Source organism: Podarcis gaigeae (genome assembly GCF_964106915.1).
Source record: "Podarcis gaigeae genome assembly, chromosome: 13".
Classification (NCBI taxonomy): domain Eukaryota; kingdom Metazoa; phylum Chordata; class Lepidosauria; order Squamata; family Lacertidae; genus Podarcis; species Podarcis gaigeae.
The window spans coordinates 33310452-33335188 of NC_139689.1; the positions used below are offsets into that span (position 1 = coordinate 33310452).

Genomic DNA, 24737 nt, shown 5'->3' on the forward strand with positions numbered 1-24737 from the left:
TTTGGGGTTTTTTTGGGGGGGGGCAGAGTTTTTTGCTTGGGAGCTGTATTAGGCTCCCAGGCCAAGGATTAGCCACGCCAGCTAAAATAGGACTAGGCTGCGAGTCTCCCATTGAAATCAGTAAGGTGTTGACGCTGCAATCCAACGCAGAGACAGGTTTCAATAGTTCACCTAACTCAGCATAAAATACTCATCCGGCTCTTCCAAACATAAAACTGCGCCCACTCAAAATGCGTATGGGAGATCTGGGATAAAAAAACCAAAGTCTGCTTTAATACCTAATTATGCTGTCATAACTTAAAAAAATCATAAACCCAACAAGCCAAAGGTTTTCCTTAATTATGCTTTTTCCTGATGCTTATTTGTACAGGCGCTTATTTGTAGGGTTGGGTTTTTTTTTGCAAAACGTTGTTTTCCGGGGTGCCTTTTTCCTTGTCTTTTTTCGTTGCCGTTCTTCATTTCTGCAGAGAATTGACGGCTGGAGGGGCGGCGGCCGCCGCGCTAAGCTCTCGGGAGACAGCTGGGCGAAGAGCGGAGGCACCACGTGACCCGCGCGTGCCGCATTTCTTCCTCTAGCCTCGGCGGCGGAAGGCGAGGATGCGCTCGCGACAAACCGCCGCTCCCTCCCTCAGAAAAGGAGCGTCTTCTCTATCGCAATGCGCGTGCGCGAGCAGCGGCCATGCCCTCCCCGCCCCCCCACCTTTGCTTCGGTTACTAGTTGACGTCTCTGCCACGAGACTTTGTCCGTCACGCTAGTCCCCTCCCCCTCATCCGCCGTAGAAAGAAAGAAAGAAAGAAAGAGCCAAGCTCGGGCAACAACAGGGAGGAAAAGGCGCGGGCGGATCCCAATGGCCCGTGGTGGACGTCTCCTAGCTCTCTTCCTCTCAGGCGCCTCGCCGTTGCCGCCGCCCTCCCCTACGACCAGCGCGCAGGCGCTCCGGCGCGTGCGTCACGTCGCGAGCGCCCTCCGCCTCCCCGCTCCCCTCCTCGGCCGGGAGGGGGCACAGGCGCGCGAGGCCAAGGGGAGGAGAGAAAGTTGGAGCGCGCACGCGCAGTGGAGGCAGTCCTATCCACGGCCGTCTAAGGAGGGAGGAGGAGGGTGGCGGCGGAGGCAGCAGCAGCAGCAGCAGCGACAGCAGCACGACGACCCACAGCAGGTCAACTTGGCTCGCTCGCGGGAGGCCCTCGCCCCTTCTCTCTCTCGGTTGGGCCAGGTGCGGCCTGCTCCTCCCCATCCTCCTCCGCCTCTTGGCTTCGGTCTCCGCCTTCTGTCACTGGGGGGTCGCCGCCTCCCCCTCAGTGCGCGCGCGCGCTGGGCCTCCCCCTTCGCCTCAGTAGCAGCAGCAGCAGCAGCAGCAACCTCCGCTGCCGCCGCCTCGTCGTTCTCCTCAGCCACCTTCTCTTGCCGTCTCGCTGCCGCCGCCGCGATGCCGGAGAAGCGGCCCTTCGAGCGGCTCCCGGGCGAGGTGCGCCCCATCAATTACGGGCTCTGTCTCAAGCCTGACCTTATCGACTTCACCTTCGAGGGGAAACTCGAGGCCGCCGTGGAGGTAAACGCGGGGCTGGAAGTGGGCGAGGCGAGGGCGCGCGCGTGTGTATGTGTGTAAAGATCTGAGGGTGAACGTGTGGGCTTGGGGTGGGGAAAGGAGTGCGTGTAGGGTTCGGGGCGGGCGATGGTGACGGTGGCTTGGAAGGCCCCGGTGTGTGGGGTAGGATAGGTGCGCCCGGGGAAGAAGGTGGGGAGTTGGCCCCAAGAGGAGGAATGCGGGCGAATATCTCCGTGATGGATAGAATTGGGGTAAGCGTCGGGTGTGGGGCTTGGGCAGCAGGGATGGGAAGAAGCTGCACGAGTAAAAAGGGGAGAAGGGTTTCTATGAAGTGTAGGGGTGGGATGGAGTATTTGGGGGGACAGTGGTACCTGTTGGGCTGATTCTGGATCATGTTTCTGGTGGGCAGCCTCCTGAGATGGTTAGTGGTCACCGCTCTTCTTTGTATTGTGTGTGCGTTGTGTTATTGTTTTTTTTGGGGGGGGAGTTAAGACTTACCTGAGTGGGAAGGTATGCCTGCCGTTGGTGAAAGAGGGAGATCTGTTCTTTGAGTGTGCTGTTGGGAAGTACACTTCAAAATTGGGTGAAACTTGCCTAAGATAAGTGTGTTTCCAGGAGTGAAGGACATGTTCTCTAGGATGGGAGGTGGCCTCTTGGCTTCTTCAAGAAGTTGAGAAGATTTTCTGGTTTTAATGAGGAAGTCTAATTCATAAGGGGTGGATACATTCTTGTTTGATTGAATAGGTTGGGGAATCCTGATGTTAGCAGTTTTTATCTCTGGTCCTGTAGGTTTGGAGAAGGTTTCTTAGTTAGGATGGGAACATTTACTTGAGGAATTTGTGATTGAGGTTCTCATTGGATTCATGACATATGGTGTATCTTTGACTATGCAAGGAGATTCAAGTAAGCAGTGTAAAATTTGTAACAAAATGACCTCAGATGGGCAATACAGTGGTACCTCGGGTTACATACGCTTCAGGTTACAGACTCCGCTAACCCAGAAATATTATCTCAGGTTAAGAACTTTGCTTCAGGATGAGAACAGAAATCGTCCTCCGGCGGCGCAGCAGCAGCAGCAGGAGGTCCCATTAGCCAAAGTGGTGCTTCAGGTTAAGAACAGTTTCAGGTTAAGAACAGACCTCCAGAACAAATTAAGTACTTAACCCGAGGTACCACTGTATTCAGTTATTTTGGATCAGAATTATAAAGGAGCAAACCATAAGTTTGGCATGTCTTCTCTTAGAATTAGTTAAAGGCAGGAACTTTCTTTGGAAATGCTTTTTTTAAAGAGTGTTGAGATTGGGAGACTTTTGCCATTGTCATGTTGAGAATTATATGTGCAGGACATTCCTCTTGGACTCAGGGTAAGAGATGGGGGACTGTTGGTTCATGCTTTTTAGGGCTTCCTTAATAGGGAATAATATGAGCAGATGAAGGAGTGCCTTGCTCAGCAGCAGGGCTTTTGTGTGATGTGAAAGGTAGTGGAATGGAGTATGTATCTTTCAGTAGGCTGTTTGTATCTGCAGTCAGTTTCAAGTTATGTGATAGTCCGCCTATTAGGTATGGAAGTGAGTAGAGCTTACTTAGGAAAGCGATGCAAGTGGAATTGTTTCCTTATGTCTTGGTACACATTCTTGTGATGCTCTTTCTTTCCATGTGTCTCTCCTAAGGAATCCTAACAAAACAAAAAAATTCCTTCCAGTTGCACCTTAGAGACCAACTAAGTTTGTTCTTGGTATGAGCTTTCGTGTGCATGCACACTTCTTCAGATACACTGAAACAGTTGGTCTCTAAGGTGCTACTGGAAGGATTTTTTTTTTTAAAAAAATTGTTTCGACTACGGCAGACCAAAAGGGCTACCTACCTGTAACTAGAACTAAGGAATCCTGTTAGTGATCTTTATCCATTGCCTTACATTCCCGTAGGGCAAGAATCATAACAAAGCCTGAAGAAATGTGTGTTTTGTGTTGGTGATATTGTTTTTGTAGTCGGTATTTTTTACTTTTTCCTCAGTATTGTAGTAACACTGCTGTTTTTTCTTAGAATTGGGATTGTTGATTTCAGTCAGCAGAACAGTGGGATGATTCTTGGGTAAAGGTTCTGCACAATCTTAAAATGCAGATGGGATGGAGGTTGATAGGCCTGCTTTTTATTTCAGCTACCTATCTGAGAAAATGTCTGTGCAATACACAATCATGACATCAGGTTTCTTTTAATATAGAGGACAGTTTCCCTTGAAAACAGGTGTGTGAGGAATGCAGTTTGCTAGATTTCTCTGGGCTCTTTCCTAATCTGGGATCATTCAAATGAATAAGGTACAGTTTAAGATACCAGGAAGAGCCTCAGTTCTTTGTAACACAGCTCTTTGTCATAGAGTTCTAAAACCCTGTCATTAATAATGAATCCTTCATGAGTAAGGCTGGTTAAGTCTCCTGGGGCATAATTCGGTCAAGAGGAGTACTGTATGCTAAACTAGTTCTATTTCTGGCGTATTTTAGATTTGGGGAGGATGGCGTGATATAAACTGGAGAGAATTTCTGGGACTGTTGAGAACCTTGAAGATTACCGTACTGTTGGTGAATAAAAGTTATTAAGACTGCAATCCTATCCATACTTATCTGGGACCAGGCCCAATTGAATTGAATAGGCCTGACTTCTGAGTAGACATGATTAAGATTGCACTACAGATAGGAAGGAAATTTAAAATTTTTTAATTGCTTCTATTTCCTTTAGCTAATACGGCAGTCTCCAAAACTTTGCTAAAATACAAACCTATGTCCTGTAATGTTTATTTGCACTTAGTTTCTACTAGCTGGTCTTTAGACTGACATTTAAAATTGGAAAGTTTCAAACATGCTATAATCATACTGGAAAAATGTATATTTCATATGACTCAGCAATTCCTTAGATTTCAGCATTCATTCAGGCAGATGGTTCACCAGGAGCCTAGGACTTTTCCTGGTTTGGCTAGTACTGAAATACCCCAAAATATTTAGTTTTGTTCAGAGTGCTTCAATTCTAAGTCCTGACCAGATAGTTCAGTCATGACATTGAAGCCATGTCTAGAAATCATAGGTGGTGTTGTTCTTGGTGTTTTAAAAAAGGTTTGATACTTTCCTTTCATTCAGCAAGAGCATATCTGCAAGAGCATTCAAGTGAGCTAGTTTGCAATACAAACTAGTTGTTTCAGCCTTTAAGGGTACATGCAAACCAACTGAATTATTTATGAGGGGAAGTATTTTCAAGACACTATAGATATTAAAAGACAAGTTAAACTCCATTATTCAGAAGGCAGCAGTGTCCAGAAAGAGCCCCAACTGACTGGGATGGAGAAAATTTGTTTTGTCCATAACTGGCTTTGTGTCTCAGCAGGAGCAAATTTCACTTTGAAGTGTTGAGCGAGCGTATTTGGCTACATAAGCAGAGCAGGAAACACTGAAAGGTGACCAGTTGTGTAAATACCATGGAGACAACGTGCAGGGAAATGGAATGCAAGTTGTTAAAATGATTCTGATTTTGAAAACAACTCCAGCAGAGAATGGTGTGCATGTTTCCAAGTTAACTGTGGACTGTGATATGTCTGTTGATGGGGGTTGGGTGGGAGGAAGGGAAGAGAATGAGGCTATAAATGAACCACCAGTTCAGTTAAATAAAAACATGATTTCTCAAGCAAATGTGTTCAATAAGTGTGGTGACACTTGCAAATGTTGGGTGTTAAATTAGGATGGAAAGTAGCCAAGACTGAACAAGGCGTATTAATTATTTCCCATCCACCTTGCTGCAAAGGTTCCTTGGCCAATTATGCTAGCACCCTGTGACTGGCTTTTGACACTTGTAAAAATCATTTCAAAATGTGCTGTAGTTTGTGGCTGATGATAATACACTTAAAATAAGAGACAATAACATTTTCCCTTTTTGAGCCCTAGCATAGAATTGAGCATGTTTCCAGTAGTTATAAAAGCTAATATTTCTGAAATGGGCAGTTTGTGGAGAACTAATGTACATGATTTAGCTTTAACTTAGCAAGTTCCATTTCATAGTTTGGGGAAATTCTGGGGAATTTCTGAAATTGCTGTTTTAAAGTATCTTGAGATAATGTTCCAGGAATCTGAATGTGTGTGCTTAACTTATGGTACTTAAGTTACTTTCTGAAGCATTCCTGACAGTTGTCTTAAGTTAAAATTTATCTTGAAAGCCTTCAGTTGTATTAGAAGGGTCAGAATATGTGCTTAGGTATATGCTTGCAGCTTATAAGGTGGCCCTGTGCCTACAGTATGTCTTGGGGCCTGGATTCAAGTTACAGATTGACCCTGCACTTGCTTTGGTGATTTTGAACAAATCCCCAGGAGGAAAATGGGAGTAATATATTTCTGTTGTGGTCAGTGTGTCTAATTTGAATCAACCTCCTATTAGAAGGGAGGTCAGAATGATCTGAAAATAACTTAGAATATCTCTTGATTTTGTATTTTTCAGTGTGTGTAGAAATGAAAAACAAACCTAACCTAATAATGTTGAGTGTCTTGTGAACGATGATTGCGATACATCCTAATCTACAGGACCTGAAACCAGCAGTAGTTTGGGAGAAAGCCAGTATTGCTTTGTGACTGCACAGGTTCATGCTAAGTCCTGGGACAAAATACTTTCTCACTTGAAGGTTAAAGGGAGCCAGTGTGGTATAGTGAACAGTGGGGGTAGTGGACTTTGACTAGAGAGACCTGGCTTCAAATCCCCACTGAGCCATGAAGCACATTGCATGACCTTAGGCCAGTCACTATCTCACAAGGCTGCTAGGATAAATCCCTGTGCATGTTGCCCTAAACTCCTTGCATCGAGCATGAGATACAAAGGTTAATAATAAAAAAGTAATAAAATGTTGCCACCTGAGTAACTTGGAGTTAGCCAAACGTTGAAGGAAACATTTTCAGCTGTGTCTTGAAAGTGTAATTTCCTCTACTATTTCACAAGGTCAGTGAACAATCATAGAACAACTGAAAACCATAATGTTAACCCACCAATTTAAGCACCAGATTAGCAGAAGGTCAACACACTTATCAGTGAAAGAGACTTGTAATAGGAGTTCAGCTGTTGCAGAGAGTTTCCATTGGTGACAACTTATGCACTTCAGTTTCCAATGAGATATGCTAAATGGTGCTTGTAACCTCATTTTAGGACACTAAGTGGCCAAGCATATAAGCTTTTTAATTGAACCCTTTGCTTTGGCAGCTCTCTTGTTCATACTAGCTTTAGAGAACAGGAAACTTTGATCATCTGATATTTGATTATTATTGATGCTGTAGCAAGTCACATTATTTCAATGACTGGTAAATGAGTTACACTTTATTTTCAGCCTTTCATTTTGGCACTGCTTTGTTTTTCTATTTGGTAAAAAACTTGGCATATTGGGAAGAAAAACCCAATGCTGTGATGTGTTTAAGTGTAATAAATTGGCACATACACCAATAGTATGTTAACAAAATCACTAAGTTTATTGGTAGCCACAAAAATACTTCCGTGTCTAGTGACCCATTACAGTTGTTGTACAACATTTTCATTTTTTGTTGAAGAACCATGAAAACACAATTCTTTGTTGATAAGGCGAACACCTTGCTGTGCTACCTGCTCTGTATGAGGTTTAGACATCAAAGGATCATGGATACTTTTTTATTAATTTGCAGAATTCCTCCCACAGGGAGTTTGTGGAGGTCCTTGCCTTGAACAGATTTTTGAAACAGTGTAAAATCTTTTTGTATGGATAAACATTTACTAGTAAGTGATTCGGGAAGGGAAGGAGGAGATATGTAACTTCATGGCTAGTTCTGAATGTCCAGTTCAAACATAGGCAGAGGTCTTTCCCAGCCTTACTGAGTCTTTGGAGAGCTGTTCCCAACAATACTGGACCAGAAAACTAATTTCACCTTTGACCTTGAAACTGTATTGCAAGCCTGTATTAGATCCAAAGCATTTTTATGGTGTGATGTATTCTATGAGAATAAGGGTACCAGGTGTTAAGGGTGCCTTCCCTTACGTTGGAAGCTGACTTTAACTTTGTGAGCAACTGTAAAATAATGCCCTCCAAACTATAATAGGGTAGGTTTCTGCTATGCATATAAGCTGTCAGGAAAATGTCAGATTGTGAATGGCATCTTCTACCTTAAAGGTCAGACAAAGGAAGGAACCTTTTAAAGCTCTTCATTTGTAGTGTCTCATTGGTCTTCTGATTTAGCTGAAGGATATGCTGATGTACTTAGTAAACTTTAACCTGCCTGCTGCTTTTTATAGCTTGCTTGTTCAGTATCTGCCAGGTTTGTAGATCATGCTGATTAGGTGTTAATTTTGTGTTTCAGTTCAGTCTGTTTAATATGCTGAATATCTTCGACTGTGTGCGTGCAATATATTTGTACACTGGTCGGGCAATAGTTGAAGGTCAAAAATTTTAACACAGTAATACGTTTCCTCCAGAGGTTCTGAAAATTACAGTAACTAGGGCAATGGCTGGGATCCAAAGATCCACACAACTAGTTCCACACACTTAAAAAGGATGTTTGACTGTTTACTTGAGCTGTAGCTTCTTATGCCACATAACAAATGATTTTTGATAATCTGGGGATTTTTAGAAGTTGTTTGTGTTATAGTATAGGGTGCTTTGCTATTCAAAGAGAAAAAAACATTACTAGGTATGCAACGGTACTTGGGCATACCTAAAGTAGATCTTTGAATACTCGCGAATTGTCTTGTGTAGGTAGCAATATTTCAGGCAGGATATCTTGGAATTCCTGGCATTCGTGTCTAGCCTGTTGGTCCATTATTTCTAGATCTAGGCAGATTTGGCCCTCCAACCTCTGAAATTCCTGATGTCAGCAACGTTGTAATTAGTTAAACTCAGCCAAGTGGTTATACAAGTTTAAGAACAACTTTTGCATAGGAATTGACTTTGACAGCGATTGTCAAACTGTCATCTGAATGCTGAATTGCATTCTTTTCCTGCATAGAACAGGAGTCTTGAGCGGAGGAAGCTGTTGCTTTGTTTTCTATTAGCAGATTTACTGCTTGGATACTATAATCCACATTGGATGCAAATCAGTGGGAAAATGTGGTTGCCTAGATAAGGCCTTATAATTACTGTAGCTGCTTTCATTTGTTCACAGATGTGATCTTACAAAGCTCTTTCTGTTGTTGGGTGGAAATTGGTTTGATTTCATGTATTTTGGAGAATAAATAACTTGGTCACAGTCCAATATATTGGGAGGGCTAGCTGTCTGGCATGGACTATAAAGTTGTAAGCAGTGGTGAATTCTGATTGAGGGATTAGCTGCTCATCTCACTGTTCACTCTCCTGGCCTCTACATGCTACTTCTTCTCTTAGAACTTTGTCCTCATCCATACTTTAATGAATAAGGGAACAGATCCTCTTTTGAAGAGCATAGTGCATAAGAGAGAATATAAAGAAGGATATATCCTAGGCTAAAGTTATTGTGTGTTTTAAAGTTCAACACACCAATTATCCGCACATAGATTGCTGTTATATAAAAGTCTCTCTATCTCTAAAATATACCTAAAATGTTAATAGAACATATTATAATAGAAGATGGTGTAATATAAAATATAATGAAAGGCTAACTATTAAAAGCAAGGATGCAGAACTTGTGGCCCTCCAAAAACAGGTGGATTATAGCTGCCATCATCTTTGACCATTGGCCAAGCTGGGTGGGGCCCCAACAACATCTGGAGGGCCGCAGGTTCCCCATTGCTCTGTTAAATTTATTCAGATTATAGGAGCAGTACATGGGAAGTGCAACCTTGCTTCTGCTTCACAACCTCTGTGACTTTTGATACCATCAACCATGGTATCCTCTTGGACTAGTGCCACGGGATAGGAAATTGGTGTGCTCTGTTATAGTTGCTCTAGTCCTATCTACATGGCTAAATTCAGAGAGTGACATTGGGAGAGTATTTTTTAGCCCTGTGGCAGTTGTGCTATGCGTCGTGCCCTCCAGATATTGTGTACTACAGCCTTCATCAACCCCAGTCAGGATGGCCAATTGCAAGGAAGACAGGAGTTGTAAAGAACCTCTGGAGGGCACCACATTGACTACTTTCTATTGAATAACATACAGACTCCACATTCAATCCACTTGACCACAGCTGGCTACTGCTGCTGAAAATATCAACATGAGGTTCTATAATAAGGAACACAGACTTCCCATTTTATGAAAAATGTTTTCACTGGTGCATGGGGATTCTGTATTGTGCATGCACTGTAGTAATGGGGAAACTTTGTTTTGATCTCATTTCTCAGCATTTTTTTCTAAAACTTGCATTTCTTTTTGTAGAAAACTGATATTCCCTACAGTTGTTAAAGCTATCACATGTTTCCTTAATAGTCCTTAATAGTCAGGGCTGGCCTGTCTATGAAGCAGGCACCTCAGGCAGCAGAATCCAAGGGGCACATCCATGGATGCACCTTTCCCGCTGGAGAAGCAAGAAGTGGTTGCAGTGGGTTCTGATGAGATCTCATGAGAGCCTGCAATATTTCACAGATGCCTCTGGATACATTGGGCAATCTCGCCAGAACCTTGGAAGCTGCAGCTGCAGAACCCTGGTCAGCAAGGCTTTGGTAGAGGTGGCAAGGGGGGAGGCAGGCAGTGCAAAGGCAGGGCAGCACCTTCCTATTACACCTCAGCTAGTAAAATTGGACAGGCTGCCCCTGTTAATAGATGTAATCAAGAATGCCATTAGTATTTCCAGTAATTATTCACTGTTTCAGGTGTTGTTGCAGGAAAACTGGAAGTGAATGTTTTTGATGAACATACAGGGTTGTACCCAACATTAGTTATATTCTGAGTATAACTGAAATTAATGGGCATTGCTAACCCAGATCCATAAATTTCAGTGGGTCTGGTCTGAGTAAAACTTAGTTGGATACAATCCATAGTTTCTGTTCTAATTACTTGATTTTTTTTAAAAAAAAATAATTCACATGTCAGTATTCATGTTTGTACTAGCTGCTTTCCAGAAAACAAATTTTCCAGTTCTGTAAGAGGCTTTCAAATATTAATCACCATTGCATAGCTCTTTCCTTAATGTATCTGCTTCCCTGCAAAGCATTTAATGTCTGCATTTTCTATTTGCCTGCAATATAAAATGTCGTATGTTGAACTGCATTTGGATACTTGCTTTTGTTGCTCTCAAACAAGATTTAATCCTGAGCGTATCATGTAAGTGAAGCCTTATTGAAATGAATTTGACTCCTGCTAGCATGAGTCCATTTTCACAAGCTAGCATTTTGTATAACCTGCTGCCTGTGTGCATAATTTGTTGATGCCTTGTTTCTGGAACTTCATGGGGCTGAACATTTAATTATATGTAACCATTAACTTGGTTCCTGTAAATGTTTTCTGGTGCTTCACACACTCTTGAAAGGCACTGTTGTGTGTTTGCAAGAATATTAACATATTATCACATTTAAATGACAATGAAGGTACATTCAAAAACAGCCTCTCATGTTGTTCAGGGCCACATATTGGTTGTTCATGTGTTATATGTTCTGGAGTGTGTAGGGCAGGGGTGGCTAACATTTGGCACTCAAGATGTTGGATTCCTAACTCGATCGCTCTGACCATTGCCCATGCTGGCTGGATCTGATGGGAAGCCACCTCTGGTGTAGGGTGTTAAAGGTATATCTTTAAAGTTAAATGTGGTACCATTCCCTTTGGGTCAAATATGGATTAGCTGTTTCTCTTTATTGACATGCTACATAGTTGCCTTGGCTTGATATTTGAGTGGACCTAGTTAGCTAAAGGAGTCTTGTTGGATAGACTGAAAATTTAACTTGCCTGACAAGCATTGGTTGTTGGGGCCTTCATGTGTTGGATCTGTCAGTTAACTCCAGTTGGTTCTCAATGCATAGTAACTATGCAACTATATGGGGGGGGGGCATGGGTATTGATGGGAATGCTAGTCTTCTGAATTCACTATTAAGATTTGAACAAATTTGTATCATATACGTGGATACGTGGCTTTTTAATAATAATAATACTGTGGTGGTATTGTTCTTGTTTGTTACTTTGGTATGCATTTTTGTATTTTTATATTGTAAACCACCCTATAATTCTTGGATGGAGCGTGGTATAGAAATTCAATAAATAATAACAATAACTGTGGTGCATACAAAACCTGAATAGTATTTTAGCCAACTAAGCACTGAAATCAGTTTTTTTAAAGGAACTAATTTCAAATAGCAAGTGTCAGGACTGCCGCTAGGTCCCAGCTCACAGAGGACCAACGCCCAGTGGATATTATATACAAAAGTCTTTATTGAAGTTTAGTTTCCATTTCCAAGCTCTGGGCGCGCAGGCCCACGTCTTAACGCTAGACCGGCTAAGTCCCCTCTGACTCACTGCTCCACCCACACCAGTTTAAGATTCTAGCCTGGCTCCACCTCTTGCGCTGCTCTTTCCTGCGTTGGGTCCTTCTGCCCTCTGGGGTTCCCTCCTTCCTGGACTCCTCTGACGCGGAGCCTCCTGAGTCTTGCCCCTCCCTCCGGCGGGCTTTAGGACCTGGCTCCCTTCCCGGGCTCCCCGCTGTGCCGCGCTCCTGTACATTTGAACTTGGCGCGCGCGCCCAGCCGGTGACTTTCCTTCTGACCGTTTCCCCGCTTCCTGATGTGGGTGTTGCCAAACCTGACTCCTCTCCTCCCTCTGGTGGTGAGGACACTGGTCCCGACTCCTGGGACTCCCCCTCCCCACTGCGCTCTGGTGGAGACGCTGGCCCTGATCTCCAGCTGCTGTTCAGAGACTCCCCGCTGGCCCCTCCCTCTTGAGGTTTCTCCCTTGGAATCTCCCTTGCTCTGGCCACCGGCGCTCCCTTCTGTGAGTCCTCCGATTCGCTAGAGAGGCTTGTGGAATAACTCTGGCCACTGTCACTGCCTGCGCCCCCCTCGTACTCCTCCTCCTCACTCTCCATTTGCTCCCCCTCCTGTGTCTCTCCTTCTGAACCCCTGACAGCAAGAATAATGTGGGTTAAAATAAACAACCAGTTTCCTGAAAATCAGATTTTTCTGTAGAGGCACCAGCATGTAGAGAGCTGAAAAATTATTTTGGATTTCTGAGTATCAGTTTAAAACTTCTAGGCACTTGTGTGACCACAATTTTGGACTTTTCCCAACCCTAGCTGATACAGTGTTGTGGGGTAGCTTAGGTTGCAGATTCCAGTTGACTTTCCAGCCAACTGTGCAATCCTTGCTCTCCTTTAGGTATGATAAACTACTTATCCAGAGGGAATATTCTGTATTGAGCAAGTTGCTCATTGTGAGATTGTAATACTCGCTATAAAGTTATAAATATAATGATTGTTCACTATGTTGTAAACAATCACTCCTGTGGGAATGCTGTAGGTGTGAATGGAAGAATAGTGGTCTTGGGTTTCATTTGCATTGAAGCAGCTTTAAAAGTTCACTTCAACAGCTTGCCAAACTTTTTTTTTTAATTGTTACCATACTCAATGTTAAATGAAACATTAAAGTATAAAGTTGAATGTGTATTTTACAGGTGAAGCAGGCGACTAATCAGATTGTGATGAATTGTGCTGACATCGACATCATTACAGCTTCCTATGCACCGGAGGGAGATGAAGGTAAGAGGGAATTTGCATGTAGCTTCTGTATGTTCAGTCTCCAGATGCAATATTGATCAAATAATGAATTTAGTTGTATAGCAAGTGTTTCCAGATTGTTTTGACATAGTGACTTTAAAGTAATCTCTCCCTTCTACATTTTGGATGATGTCTAAAATCTGCAGCATATTAGAAAGGAAAATGTATTCAAGTAAAAAAGAGATAATGACTTGGTTTGTGCATAATATTGAGCTAAAAAATGGCTAAGTGTGAATATCCAAGTGTGTTGGGTACACAAAATGAAAATTTCACAGCTGCTTTGCTCCTCCCCTGGTTTTACTGTTGTCACATTACCCAAAGCAAACCCAGGTTTGACTTAGTGTTATATGTGAACATGGGCTCATAGTTTATCTCACTCTAAACAAACCGCAAGCTGTGTAGTAGCCAAGGTTTGTTCTTGCCTTACTGCTCATGGTTTCTTTGGGAGAGATATGCAGCAGCTGGGCCTGGGGAAGAGTAAAATGCCTTTAGTTTTCACTTTGTGTACTCATGCATATGGAGCCATCGTTTGGCTTGGTCTTATGTGTAACCAGGCCATTATAACTTGTTTTGCTTTAAAACATCTTCCTCTGTCATATTATGCAGCTTGTTAATTCAAGCTTAGCCATGGTTTGGCTTAGTGCTACGTGAGAACTGGGGCATTGTGATAAAAATCTTGGGTTTAATAAGATTATGGCTTGTCCCAGTTCTTCAAGAAAGTGAAGACGCTTGATTAAGGAGGCATTGTTGTGGCTGCCAGCACCATCACCTCAGTATTTTCAGCTGCTGCATACTTTGTACCAAGTCTACAAACATGTGATCTTGAAAACTGGGTATAGTTTACCAGCCATGTATGGTGTTACACTAGTGATGCAAAACTGGTTTTGGTTGCTGCAGGGGAATTGTTGAGTGTCTGACTGTCAAGCACAGATGGTTGGTAGACTACATTGGATTTGGATGGTTGTATGTTTGTAGGCCAGCCTTCGATAAAATGCCTATTTAACATGCCCTAGAGATGACTTTTTGATCAGGATTTAACTTGGGCAATGATCCACCCTCCATTGGAATGTGTGACTTGGATTACTTGAATGAGTAATCTGAAACTGGTTTGTTTTGTGGATAGCTTTTTATGGTGCAACTGCTCTTTGTGACACACTGGATTGAACTGCAGTGGTTGTGTGTGGTAGTGACAGCATAAGAACAGAAGAGCTCTGCTGGGTCAGGCCAAAGGCCCATCTAGTCCAGCACTATTTTCACAGTGGCTAACCAGAGCCTATGGGTAGCTCATACGCACAGTAGCTCTCCTGCTTGTAATGCCCAGAAAGTAGTGGTCAGAGAAGCATTGCCCCTTAACACTGAAAGTACTACATAGCCATCATGACAAAGTTATGAGCTTATCATGCGTGGTTATGTCCTCTTTTAAGTCATCCAGGTTGTTTGCTACATCTTACTGCAGTAGATTCCATGATTGTGGTCTGCCTCACAGTAAGGGATTGGAGTAGACAATCAATTAGTCTCTCTCAGTCAGCCAGTCCTATGCCATTTATATATAACTTCAACATACAAAAGGTGATATGGGGGGTGGAAGAGGATTCCTGGTGACCTTTCCACCTGCTGAAATCTCCTTTTCTCTCCCCATTGAGAATTTTAACAAAATTGAACATGGGCGGGTGGGCAGATTCCTGCCTGTTTAAATCTATGTTAGTACAATTGAGCTGACAGGAACACATCTGGGTTTTTGGATTCTCTGCAAAGCTCAAAGCACGTTATATCTGGTGAGAGCACATGGATGGGCACCAGAAAGCTCAGTCAAGCTTATTGCTACTATTACTTGTGAATGTATATGCCACTTTTTTGCAAGACTTACACAAAAGTAGCATAGTTTTAAAAACAGTAGTGACACTTTAAAGTAGTGGGAGCCATGGGATTGCATGCTCCTTCCCTCCTCAAGTACGATTTCTCTTCCCAGCCTTAAATTAGGGTTACCTTTTAACCAAGAGCTGAGACCAGGATTTGAGGTTTTTCCCATGGTTGAGAGAACCTCATTAGCATCATCTGTGATTACTATTAGTGCTGATGTAACATGGAACCACAATTAAGACTGGCTGGGCAGGGGAATTCTTGTGGGAAGCAAGGGGCCAGAAAGATCTAGTAAGCTATCCTGCAATCCCCTCATAATCTCATAATGGTGGTTAAAATATTGGGATTGTTACATCTGTACTGGAACTATATGCTTTATCTTTCCACAGTTAGCTGACCAGAAACTTTGCCATTGTAGAACTTCCTGTTCTGGCTTTCTCAGTGTTGTCATGCTCCGGTTCTGAAGGCCTTGCCTTTCAAAGTTTTTAATGGCATGCCAAGCCATATCTATATTAAAAGCTTTTGCAAAATTCAAAGCATAATTTATCTTTCTTGTGGTTGTGCTGTAAAATAGAGGGTGACTGAAATGTTTAATTTCTAATATTTACATATTTCTGATGGATTAAGGCAATTTATAAATAAAGATTGCTAAGAAAGATATTCTAAAAACTGCTGATATGTAGTAGAAGTCTTTGCTACTTGCCTAAAAGTGAGCAGTGATTAGGCCAAGTATAACTTAGGGAGTTATTCCAAACCTGGTGCCACAACCAAAAAAGGCCTCCTCTCTCACACGCTTCTGCTGCGCAAGTGAAGGTGGAGAGGTTTCTGAGAAGATCGGCGGAAGTTCTTGGAGAGCCAGTTCTTAAAATATTTTGGACCCAAGATGTTCAGAACTTGAGCTGAGCCTCAAAACAAATTTGTAAATAGTGCAGCTAGATAAGAACTAGTTTAATATGATCTGATATTCCATACTGTATTTGGTCAGTACCCTGTAAGTCTCATTCTAAACTAGTCTATCTTCAAGGGTATTTCCATGTAAAGCATGCTATAGTAGTTAACAAGGAGGTGACCAGAGTATGAATAACTGAGGAGAGGTTTGGTTTCTCAAGGAAATGGTCGAAGCTCCTCTTTCCTGCCTCCACATGGAAATGCAAGGGTGCATTTGGGCCTAGGAATATTCCCAGCATGCAAACCTGCAGCTTCAGAAGGGAGTGCAACCCTATGAAGAGCAGGTTGTATGCATACTTGCGCTATCATCAGAATTGTTCAGCCTCTGACTTGGGCTTTTGTGAGACCCAGATCTGTCATAAGGAAGCCTGTCTCAGTGGCTAGTTGGATCCAGTCAGTAGAATTGACGTCTGTGGCTTCTCAGGGTGTGATGATCATGGTATCCTTCATAAGTTAAATCCTTTCAGGTAATGGAGTTCCCTCCTGTGTGGCCCTTTGCTTTACTCCTAGAATTAACGTCGCACATCACAGCTTAGTGGAAAACATTTGGTATTGAAACAGGGTAGGCAGTAGGTGATCTATCAGGCATTGGCAATGAGAACAGACATTTCTTACATTTCCTTATCAATTTGATTAATTGTTTAGATCTGCTTTTTGCTATTCTATCTGCCATAAAGTTTTCATTTTGATCCACAAAATGGAATTTGATCCACAAAAGTAGGTTTCCCCTATGACGCACCAGAAGAGAAGATTCACACAGTTTGATTTTGGATTGCCTATGCCGCAAAATGTTTTAGTTTTCTGTTAATACTCTTTTTTTGTCTTTGTGATGAGAGCTCACTTGGAGCTGTGAGAGTATCATTTTTTAAAAATGCATTTGCTTCTCTGTTGTGGCTTGAGGAGAATACAGTTGATTGGTAAGGGCACGCAGGGTGAAATGGATTATTCTTCTTTGGGGATCTTGAATTAGATTATCTTTCCAGCTCTGTGATGGTATGTGCCAGTGAATAGAATACTGGACCTGAGAGATGAGGTTTCAAACCCCTGCTCTGTAATGGACTTACTGGGTGAGCTTGGGCAGGACTTGAAAAATATCAGATGTCTAAAATGTTGCTCCTAACCTGCGGAAACATTTCATGCTCCTTGTTCTCTATTGGACTAGTTTTCAGTCTATAGAACGGTGAGAATAACTCCCTTCAGAATGGCTCTAAGGATAGCAATTGAGTTTTAACACACAGGAATCATTAAATCTGTAGCTTCAGCCTTTATTACTTCAATTTAATCTAGGTTGTATCTAGTGGGAATCATAAGAGGGATTTACCAGCACTACCATAAAAAATGTGTTTTTGTGTTTGGGTAGATCCGTGGAAGACCTAAAGGAACATGATACATTGCCTTAAAAAAAAAACACTAGGTTGATTTTTATCTGGTGAATGGAAGCTTTTCAGTCTTGCATGGGCAGCATTATGAAGCACACCAGCAAGTATGCCCCTTTATTCTAAGGAAGCTGTGTTTAAAGGGACAAGAAGGTTCAGTGCTGCTTCTCCTTTTCCTCTCATTCAGTTCCTCCTTTCTATTTGTTTTTCTTCCTATCCTTACATTCAGCCAGCCACATCTTCCCTTCCTTTTCCTTTTCTCCAATTTTGCACGTGTCAGCCTCCATTCTAGCCAACTCCTGCTCCCACATGTGCCTGTGTATTTTTGTATGTTGTGAGCTGCTAGCATCCATCAAACCATAAGGTGTCATCAGACATTTAGTGGTCCCTGGACAATAGTTTGAGAAGTGCTTCCTTACTTGGAGCAACATGTCTTACTAGAGGTGAGTCAATTCTAGCACAGTTAAAGGGAAAGGAGGCACCTTGCTCAAAGGTGCATTGTGGTCAGCCCCTCTGAAGTGCTCTTTGTTTTGCTGAGCCTGGAGTATCTGCTGCACCAACCTACACCTCTGCTTAAGCCAGGAGGCCCAGCTGGTTGAGAGTTCCCACCTCTGTTCTGCCAGTTTTGAGGTAGCATGCATGCAGTTTTTGGTCCCTTCTGTTTGGGAGGCAGTGTTGATGTTTTCATGAACTACAACTTTCTTATATACGTAATTTGGGGTTCCAGGGATGTGGAAGCATTGATATTGTATCCTCCTGCTGCACATTCTGGGGGTATCTGGCTGTCAGCTGTCAGAAATAAGGTGATGAGGTAGACCGTTGGTTTGACACAATGCATAGGTATGTAGTTCTTAATGCTGATTTGGAGCTGGTAATTATGGAATTTAATATAAAGAGCTAATTAATATATTTTTGTTATAAAACAAAAACCAAGATTCTGTGGTATATTAAATATCCTTTATATAAATCCTTAGCCTAAGCCTGAATGTGCCTTGTATAACTTTCTGGAATGCCCAGTAAATTCCATTAAAAAAACAAAGAAAAAACTGTTCTACAAAATTCTATGTATCCAGTATGGACTGAATATGGGCCAGCCAATATACTCAATCCTATAAAGACAAACTTGTAATATGTTCCAAGTTCTCATGTCTGTGAGGACGGGAGACATTCTGTCCTGGGCAGGGTTGCACTCCTCTGTGAAGAGCAGATCACAGGCTAGTTCACCAGTTTATTGCCCCTTTTGGACAGAAATGATTTGGCCATTGTACTCCATGCTCTGATAACTTTCAGATTGGATTACTGCAGTGGGTTCTATGTGAAGCTGCACTTAAATATGACTCAGAAACTTTAATTGGTCCCAAATGCAGTGGCCAGATTATTGGCTGTGGTTCCATTTAGATCACATATAACCCCTGCCTTAAAATGTCTGCATTGGTTGCCATTTTGTTTCTGGGCCCAATTCATAGTGCTCACATTACAGTGGTACCTCAGGTTACATATGCTTCAGGTTACATACGCTTCAGGTTACAGACTCCGCTAACCCAGAAATAGTGCTTCAGGTTAAGAACTTTGCTTCAGGATAAGAACAGAAATCGTGCTCCGGCGGCGTGGCTAAAGTTAGCTAAAGTGGTGCTTCAGGTTAAGAACAGTTTCAGGTTAAGAATGGACCTCTGGGATGAATTAAGTACTTAACCCGAGGTACCACTGTACTGGTTTAAAACCCTAAACAACTCACGTCTCAAGATGGGCTACTTCCTCACAGTACCTCTCTGATTTTTTTTAGGGAGGGGGTAACAAAATTTTATTCATTTTCATCTTTATTTAAATTGCTTGACATGGTTGCATTGAGATATATCTTTGTTTACCTTAGAGTATTTGACTTGCAACAATTACATAAAATTAAAAATAAGAATAAAACAACAACAAACACTCAGATAAACGTTTCTGAATAGATTAACCGAGTTGTGTCAAAATGTATATACCCAAATTATTGCAGTTATTACAGATGTGAAAATATGTATAATAATGTGTATTGCTTAGATCGGTGACCATAAGTAAATGGTATTTTGTATCAATTACAATTAGAATTTATAGGCGTTTATAGGAAGGGGGAGTGAGGGGAAGGGGAAAAAATAAAATATGTACTCCATATATACCTGATTGTACTGGAAAATGTGGGTACTATTCTACCATATGCCACATTATTTGTATAATCAATAAAGCCACCCCAGGACCCTCTTTGGTGTTTAGATCAGCAGAGGCTGCCCTCTTGGTAGCTCTGCTGCATTCAGCAGCTTGGTGCCTGGGGAGAGAGTATTCTTTGTGGCAACCCCTAAGTTGTGGGACTCCCTCCCCATAGAGGTGTGTCTGGGAACTTTATTACACAGTTTTTGGTGAATGCTGAAGACAGACTTCTTTACTCTGGCATTTGACACCTGAGATGCCTATTTTCAGCCCACCCTATATTTTGTGATTGCAGTTTTTTGTAACTAATTATTTTAAAAGTATTTTTAATATTGTACTTTAAGTTGCTGTAACCTGCCTATGGACCTTAGTATGAAAGGCAGGTAATAAATTGAATAATAAAAAGAATAATTGCATGACTTGATTGCACTGGAAATGTATTTGTAATATGTTTATTCACATACCTTGACTATTTTTTTGATAGGATTAAGAAATTTGATTCCATTTGGGATACTGCCAGAGCATAATGGCTTTGAAAGTGGAAGAGAATGAATCTGGCAGAGGACTTGCTGGATAAATGCTCTGTGGCACCTGTTGGAATGAGTCAGAAGCCAATGCCTTTATTTAACTTTACTATGACTAGCTTTTAAATGCCTGGCTGCTCTGCAAAATGAAATACTGTCGTGTATGTTTGCCCCTGATGCAAATATTGGGCCAAAGGATGACTTTAAAAGCAAAAGTTAGTGTAACTTTTGAGATACATTTTGTTTTGGTAGGTTTGGTTTTGAAAGATATGTTTTTAAGTCCGTCATGTCCTAGTTATGATGTCTTAGGCAAGTCATTCATACTCGTGTACACTAAGCTAACATTTTAATATAAGGATAGTAGGGTTCTGCCTCTCAAGGTGATGAACCACCTTGTAAATAAAAAGTGCTGTGTAAATGCTGAATACAAAGAAAGTGAATCAAATAATGAGCAGATCGCTCTTTTCAGAGATCAGACAGCACACACTGTTAGTAATTAGAGAACAGTATTTTGTTTGCAGTGGGTGTTGGGTGTTCAAACAGTGCTTCTATGTTTTCCTGGCTTGAGACAAGCTGCTTCTACACAATATGCAGTAGTTCTCAGCTTGTGGTAAGCTAATGCTGCCTGGTGGTGGGTGGAAGGGGGTATTCCTTCCAGCACTAAGTTGCTAGAATATTAAACATGAAGAAAACTGCTTTTTCAGGGCAAAGTTTTGAAAAATGCTAGAACATTCACATATTGAGGATGAGAATTAGTTACAAAAATAGATCTAAGGATGTGGAGGCCATTTCAGCCCTTTAGGACAGGGCTGATGGTTGCTATAAATTAAAAAGAATAAAATGGAACAATCTATATACAGTGGTACCTTGGGATGCAAACGGGATCCGTTCCGGAGCCCCGTTCGCATCCTGAATAGAATGTAAGACGCGACTGCATGGGTCGGGTTTCGCCGCTTCTGCACATGCGTGTGACGTCATTTTGACCGTCTGCACATGCGTGAGCAGCGAAAACCAGAAGTATCGCACTCCGTTACTTCCAGGTTGCTGTGGAGCGTAACCCGAAAAAACTTATCCTGAAGCATATTTATCCCGAGGTATGAATGACTGTAGTTCAGTTTGCTTATTAGTGGCTGACTTGGCATCTTTAACTTCGTTTTCTGAAGTCTTGGGACCCTTTGCTACATTCTCTTTTAAGATACTGGGACTTCATACATCTAAGCATGCATTCTAGAGCTGTCGTGATCCAAAATGGCAACTAGACATTCCACCTGTAACCTTGGTTTAAGGAGCCATTTGGCACCTAACTTATATATCTGAGTTTCTAACACTATTCTTACCACTAAGCTTACATCAGACCCTCTCTTTTCCAGGAATAACTATGTAGAAATAAATATGTTTAAAGTGTCTGGATTTGCATGTTTTTGCTTTATTTATTCAACACAATATCCAGCTTCCTGAGTGTTTGTTCTGTGATCTTGCCCCATAGTTGCCAAACCAGGGATCAAAAGAGGGGTGTGAAGCTAAAAGTGTCTGTGAAAGGGGGACACTGTAAGGGGAATCTAAAGGATTGAGAATTGGAGCTTCATAACTTTTGCAAAGTTTGCCTCTAGCAAAATTAGTTGATTAACAACTTGAGAGAAGTTTTGGTTTTTTCCTCAGAATCTGGAATTTTTGTTGAGGGCTAGTTAGGGATAATGTTATTACTCTCAGACATTAATTTTTTTAAAAAGCACAGTTCCTGTCTGAACTGGTGGGGATTTCAGGATTTCTTTCCCTGTTGCTGGGTAAAGAAGCCTCACAAACGTCTTTCAACCATCAACAGGATTTCTGATGTTATAGAAGGCATTTAGATGACTGAGCTGTTCTTCCCAGCTTGGGGGAAGGGGAGGGTTAAGAGTTTTTGAAAATTTGTGGTGACATTCCAATGATTCTTAAATGGAGCCCACATAAAAAGTGTAATATTCACGCTTGCCCAGAGAGAATTAATTATAGCACTTAGCAGAAGCTTTTAGTAGTTGTGGACTTGCCAAATCCCAGGGTAATATCTTAGAACACATTGTAAAAGCAAATGGTGTCCTGCAAAAGATCAACTCATCCTCCCTTTCCCTTATTATTATTCTCTCCCCAGAACTGTGGTCTATTATTAACTTGTGTGTAAATTACCATTCCCCTCCGCAGGGCAGGAAAAATCACTGGCAAATAAAATCTTGATGCTAGGGCCTTGAGAGTTTGAAGCAGAGTTGTAGTGCTACTGATAGGATAGTGTAGTGGTCAGTCAGTTTGGGACAAAGCTTTGTTGCAAAGAGCCAAGCCAGTGCACTTATTCACTACATTGCTATTGCACTTGCTATTACCGTACTCACATTCTTAATAGGTGGCCAAGGTTTAATGATTCAGATCATTGTTGATGTCTTTGCTGAAGACTGGGGAGGAAGGGAGACAAGAGGAAATATGGGGATGAGGACAATTTTTTGCATTTATAGCCATTTTCTCCATTTTTTAAGACAACTAGTAAAAAGTTGTCCAAGGCTAAAAGGCTCGTTTAGCCAGCTGGGGGCACCAAGTGAGCAGTGGGCCAAGTGGAAGAAGATTTGTGGCCTGCATTTGTCTGTTTCCTTCTATTGCTGCTTTTAATGGGTCAGTGGTTGTTCATTGGATTTTAATTAGTTGTGCATATGGGGTTCCTTATCTGGATGCATGTGTGTTCTTGTTGCCAGGAGTGAGTAATTGTATCCTATGGATAGGAAAAGGTGATGTGTTTGTGAGGCAACTTTTCAAAACAGTAACCCAAAACCAAGTCAGACACATGGTTTGCTTTAAGATAAAGTTAGCTTGTTTTCTCCTTCTCTGAAGGGTAGGCCCTGAACCAATGGATTCAGGTTACTAGAAAAGAGATTCTGACGATACATCAGGAAGAACTTTCTGACAGTAAGAGCTGATCGACAGTGGAACTGTCTGTCTCGGAAGTTGGTGGGTTCTCTGTCAATGGAGGTTTTTAAGCAGAGGTTGCATGGCCATCTGTCATGGATGTTTTAGTTGACAATTCAGCATTGAAGGAGGTTGGATCAGATGACTCTAAGGGTCTGCTTGTATGCTGCAGGCCCTCAGGCCTACCTGATCAGATCTTTACTTATTGGTTTGTTAACCAACATTGCTAGAGTTCTCCAGCTGAGATGTAATGGAGAACTCCTGATCAATGCAGGCCAGGATTTTTTCAGAGAAGGAGGCACACAGTGAAGGGAGGAATGCACAATTGTAGCCAAACCTCAAATACAGTGAATGTTTCAGTCCAATAAAAGGGAAGGAGGCATCCCAGTATAATCTATTTCCTTCCCAGTATGTGCAATTCTGGCTTGAACACTTGCCTTTGTCCTTCCTTTGGAACATAATTGTGAACAACCTCTGGCCAGGGTCCAAGCTTTTTTTATATTGCAGGACTAGAATTTGGAATCATTAATTAATTGACATATCCATCTGGCCACTCTGTAATTTCAGAAATTGCTCTGTAGATGCAGTTATTTTAATCTGTACTACAAGCTCTTTGCAAACAAATTGTGAATATGCATAGTGCTCTGTTGGTTGAAGGCTTATAGTCTTTCATGGTTCGTCATAGTACTTTTATTTGGTTATATAGCCATAGATCATAATAAGTGAAATCTCAGAGCAGTATTCTAAAACAGAAAGGTGCCCAAAAATGACATGTGGAGTATATTTCATGTAATGACACTGTATTCAGAATCAACTAAGACTAAATATGCAAGTAATTGCCATGTTTCATCAGAAAACCACATTTGAATTGTGTTTTTATATTAAATAACTCTCAGTACGAAAAACTGCAGTTGATTTCTACTTCAGTTTTTGTGCCCTGCTCCCCTGCAAGGATGGGGGGGGGGGAACCCATGTGTCTATTTGCCTGGATTCCTAAAATTTTTGTGCTGGTATCTATGGATTCGGAATAGTTTTCAGTCCTAATCAGGGATAACTCTTGATGCTGACTGCAAAGAATTTGGCACATTTCCAGAAGTCATTTGTTGAAGTGATAAGTTTAACTATGTGATAGGAATACTTTCCCATGTAATCTTTACTGCTGCCTTGGATGCTCAGGCTTGTTGTCAGGCTTTTGTGGCTTCAAAATAGTAAGTCAATTGTCTTCAGTTCACTTGAAAGAAGTAATTTCAAAGTGATACAGCCATATGTAATCTGAATGAAGTTAGTAGGAAATGTAAACTAGTGTCAATAGTGAATTGTTCCAGTCTTCATACTTTCTTGATTTAGTCTTCAATCTTAAGCATATTTTTTGTTGAAGTTGAAAGGATTTACTTCCAGGTAAGCACAATTAGTATTGGCCTAGCAAATTACATCTTGGAATATAAATTATTTTTCCTTTTTTGGTTCTAATGCAAAGGTTCTTACTGTGCTTCACAGTCAAGTTATTTTTCTTTTAACTTCCAGGTGCTGTTTAGTTAATGTTTCATAAAATGCAGTGTCCTTCTTCATTGCCTATAATAGCTTGCAATTCCTCTTTATAAAGATGAGTTTAGATTGAGTTGTTTTTGTTGTATTATTTCTTCCCTCAGTCACAGTGGCTTCTGTTCTTTCTTCTGTTACCCCAATCCTCCCTCCTTTTCTCCTCCTCATTCCATTTCACT

The 24737-nt window shown here is 41.7% G+C and overlaps 1 protein-coding gene across 1 annotated transcript in view; it reads left to right on the forward strand.

Annotated features, from left to right (window-relative positions):
- The first annotated feature begins 777 nt into the window (after positions 1–777).
- NPEPPS (aminopeptidase puromycin sensitive) overlaps positions 778–24737 on the forward strand; it is a 73676-nt gene continuing 49716 nt past the window's right edge. Inside the window, exons 1-2 of the mRNA XM_083708630.1 lie at positions 778–1550; positions 13094–13178. Of these exons, the coding sequence (XP_083564756.1) occupies positions 849–1550; positions 13094–13178 (787 nt within the window). The 5' untranslated portion in view covers positions 778–848. The remainder of the gene's footprint in view (positions 1551–13093; positions 13179–24737) is intronic.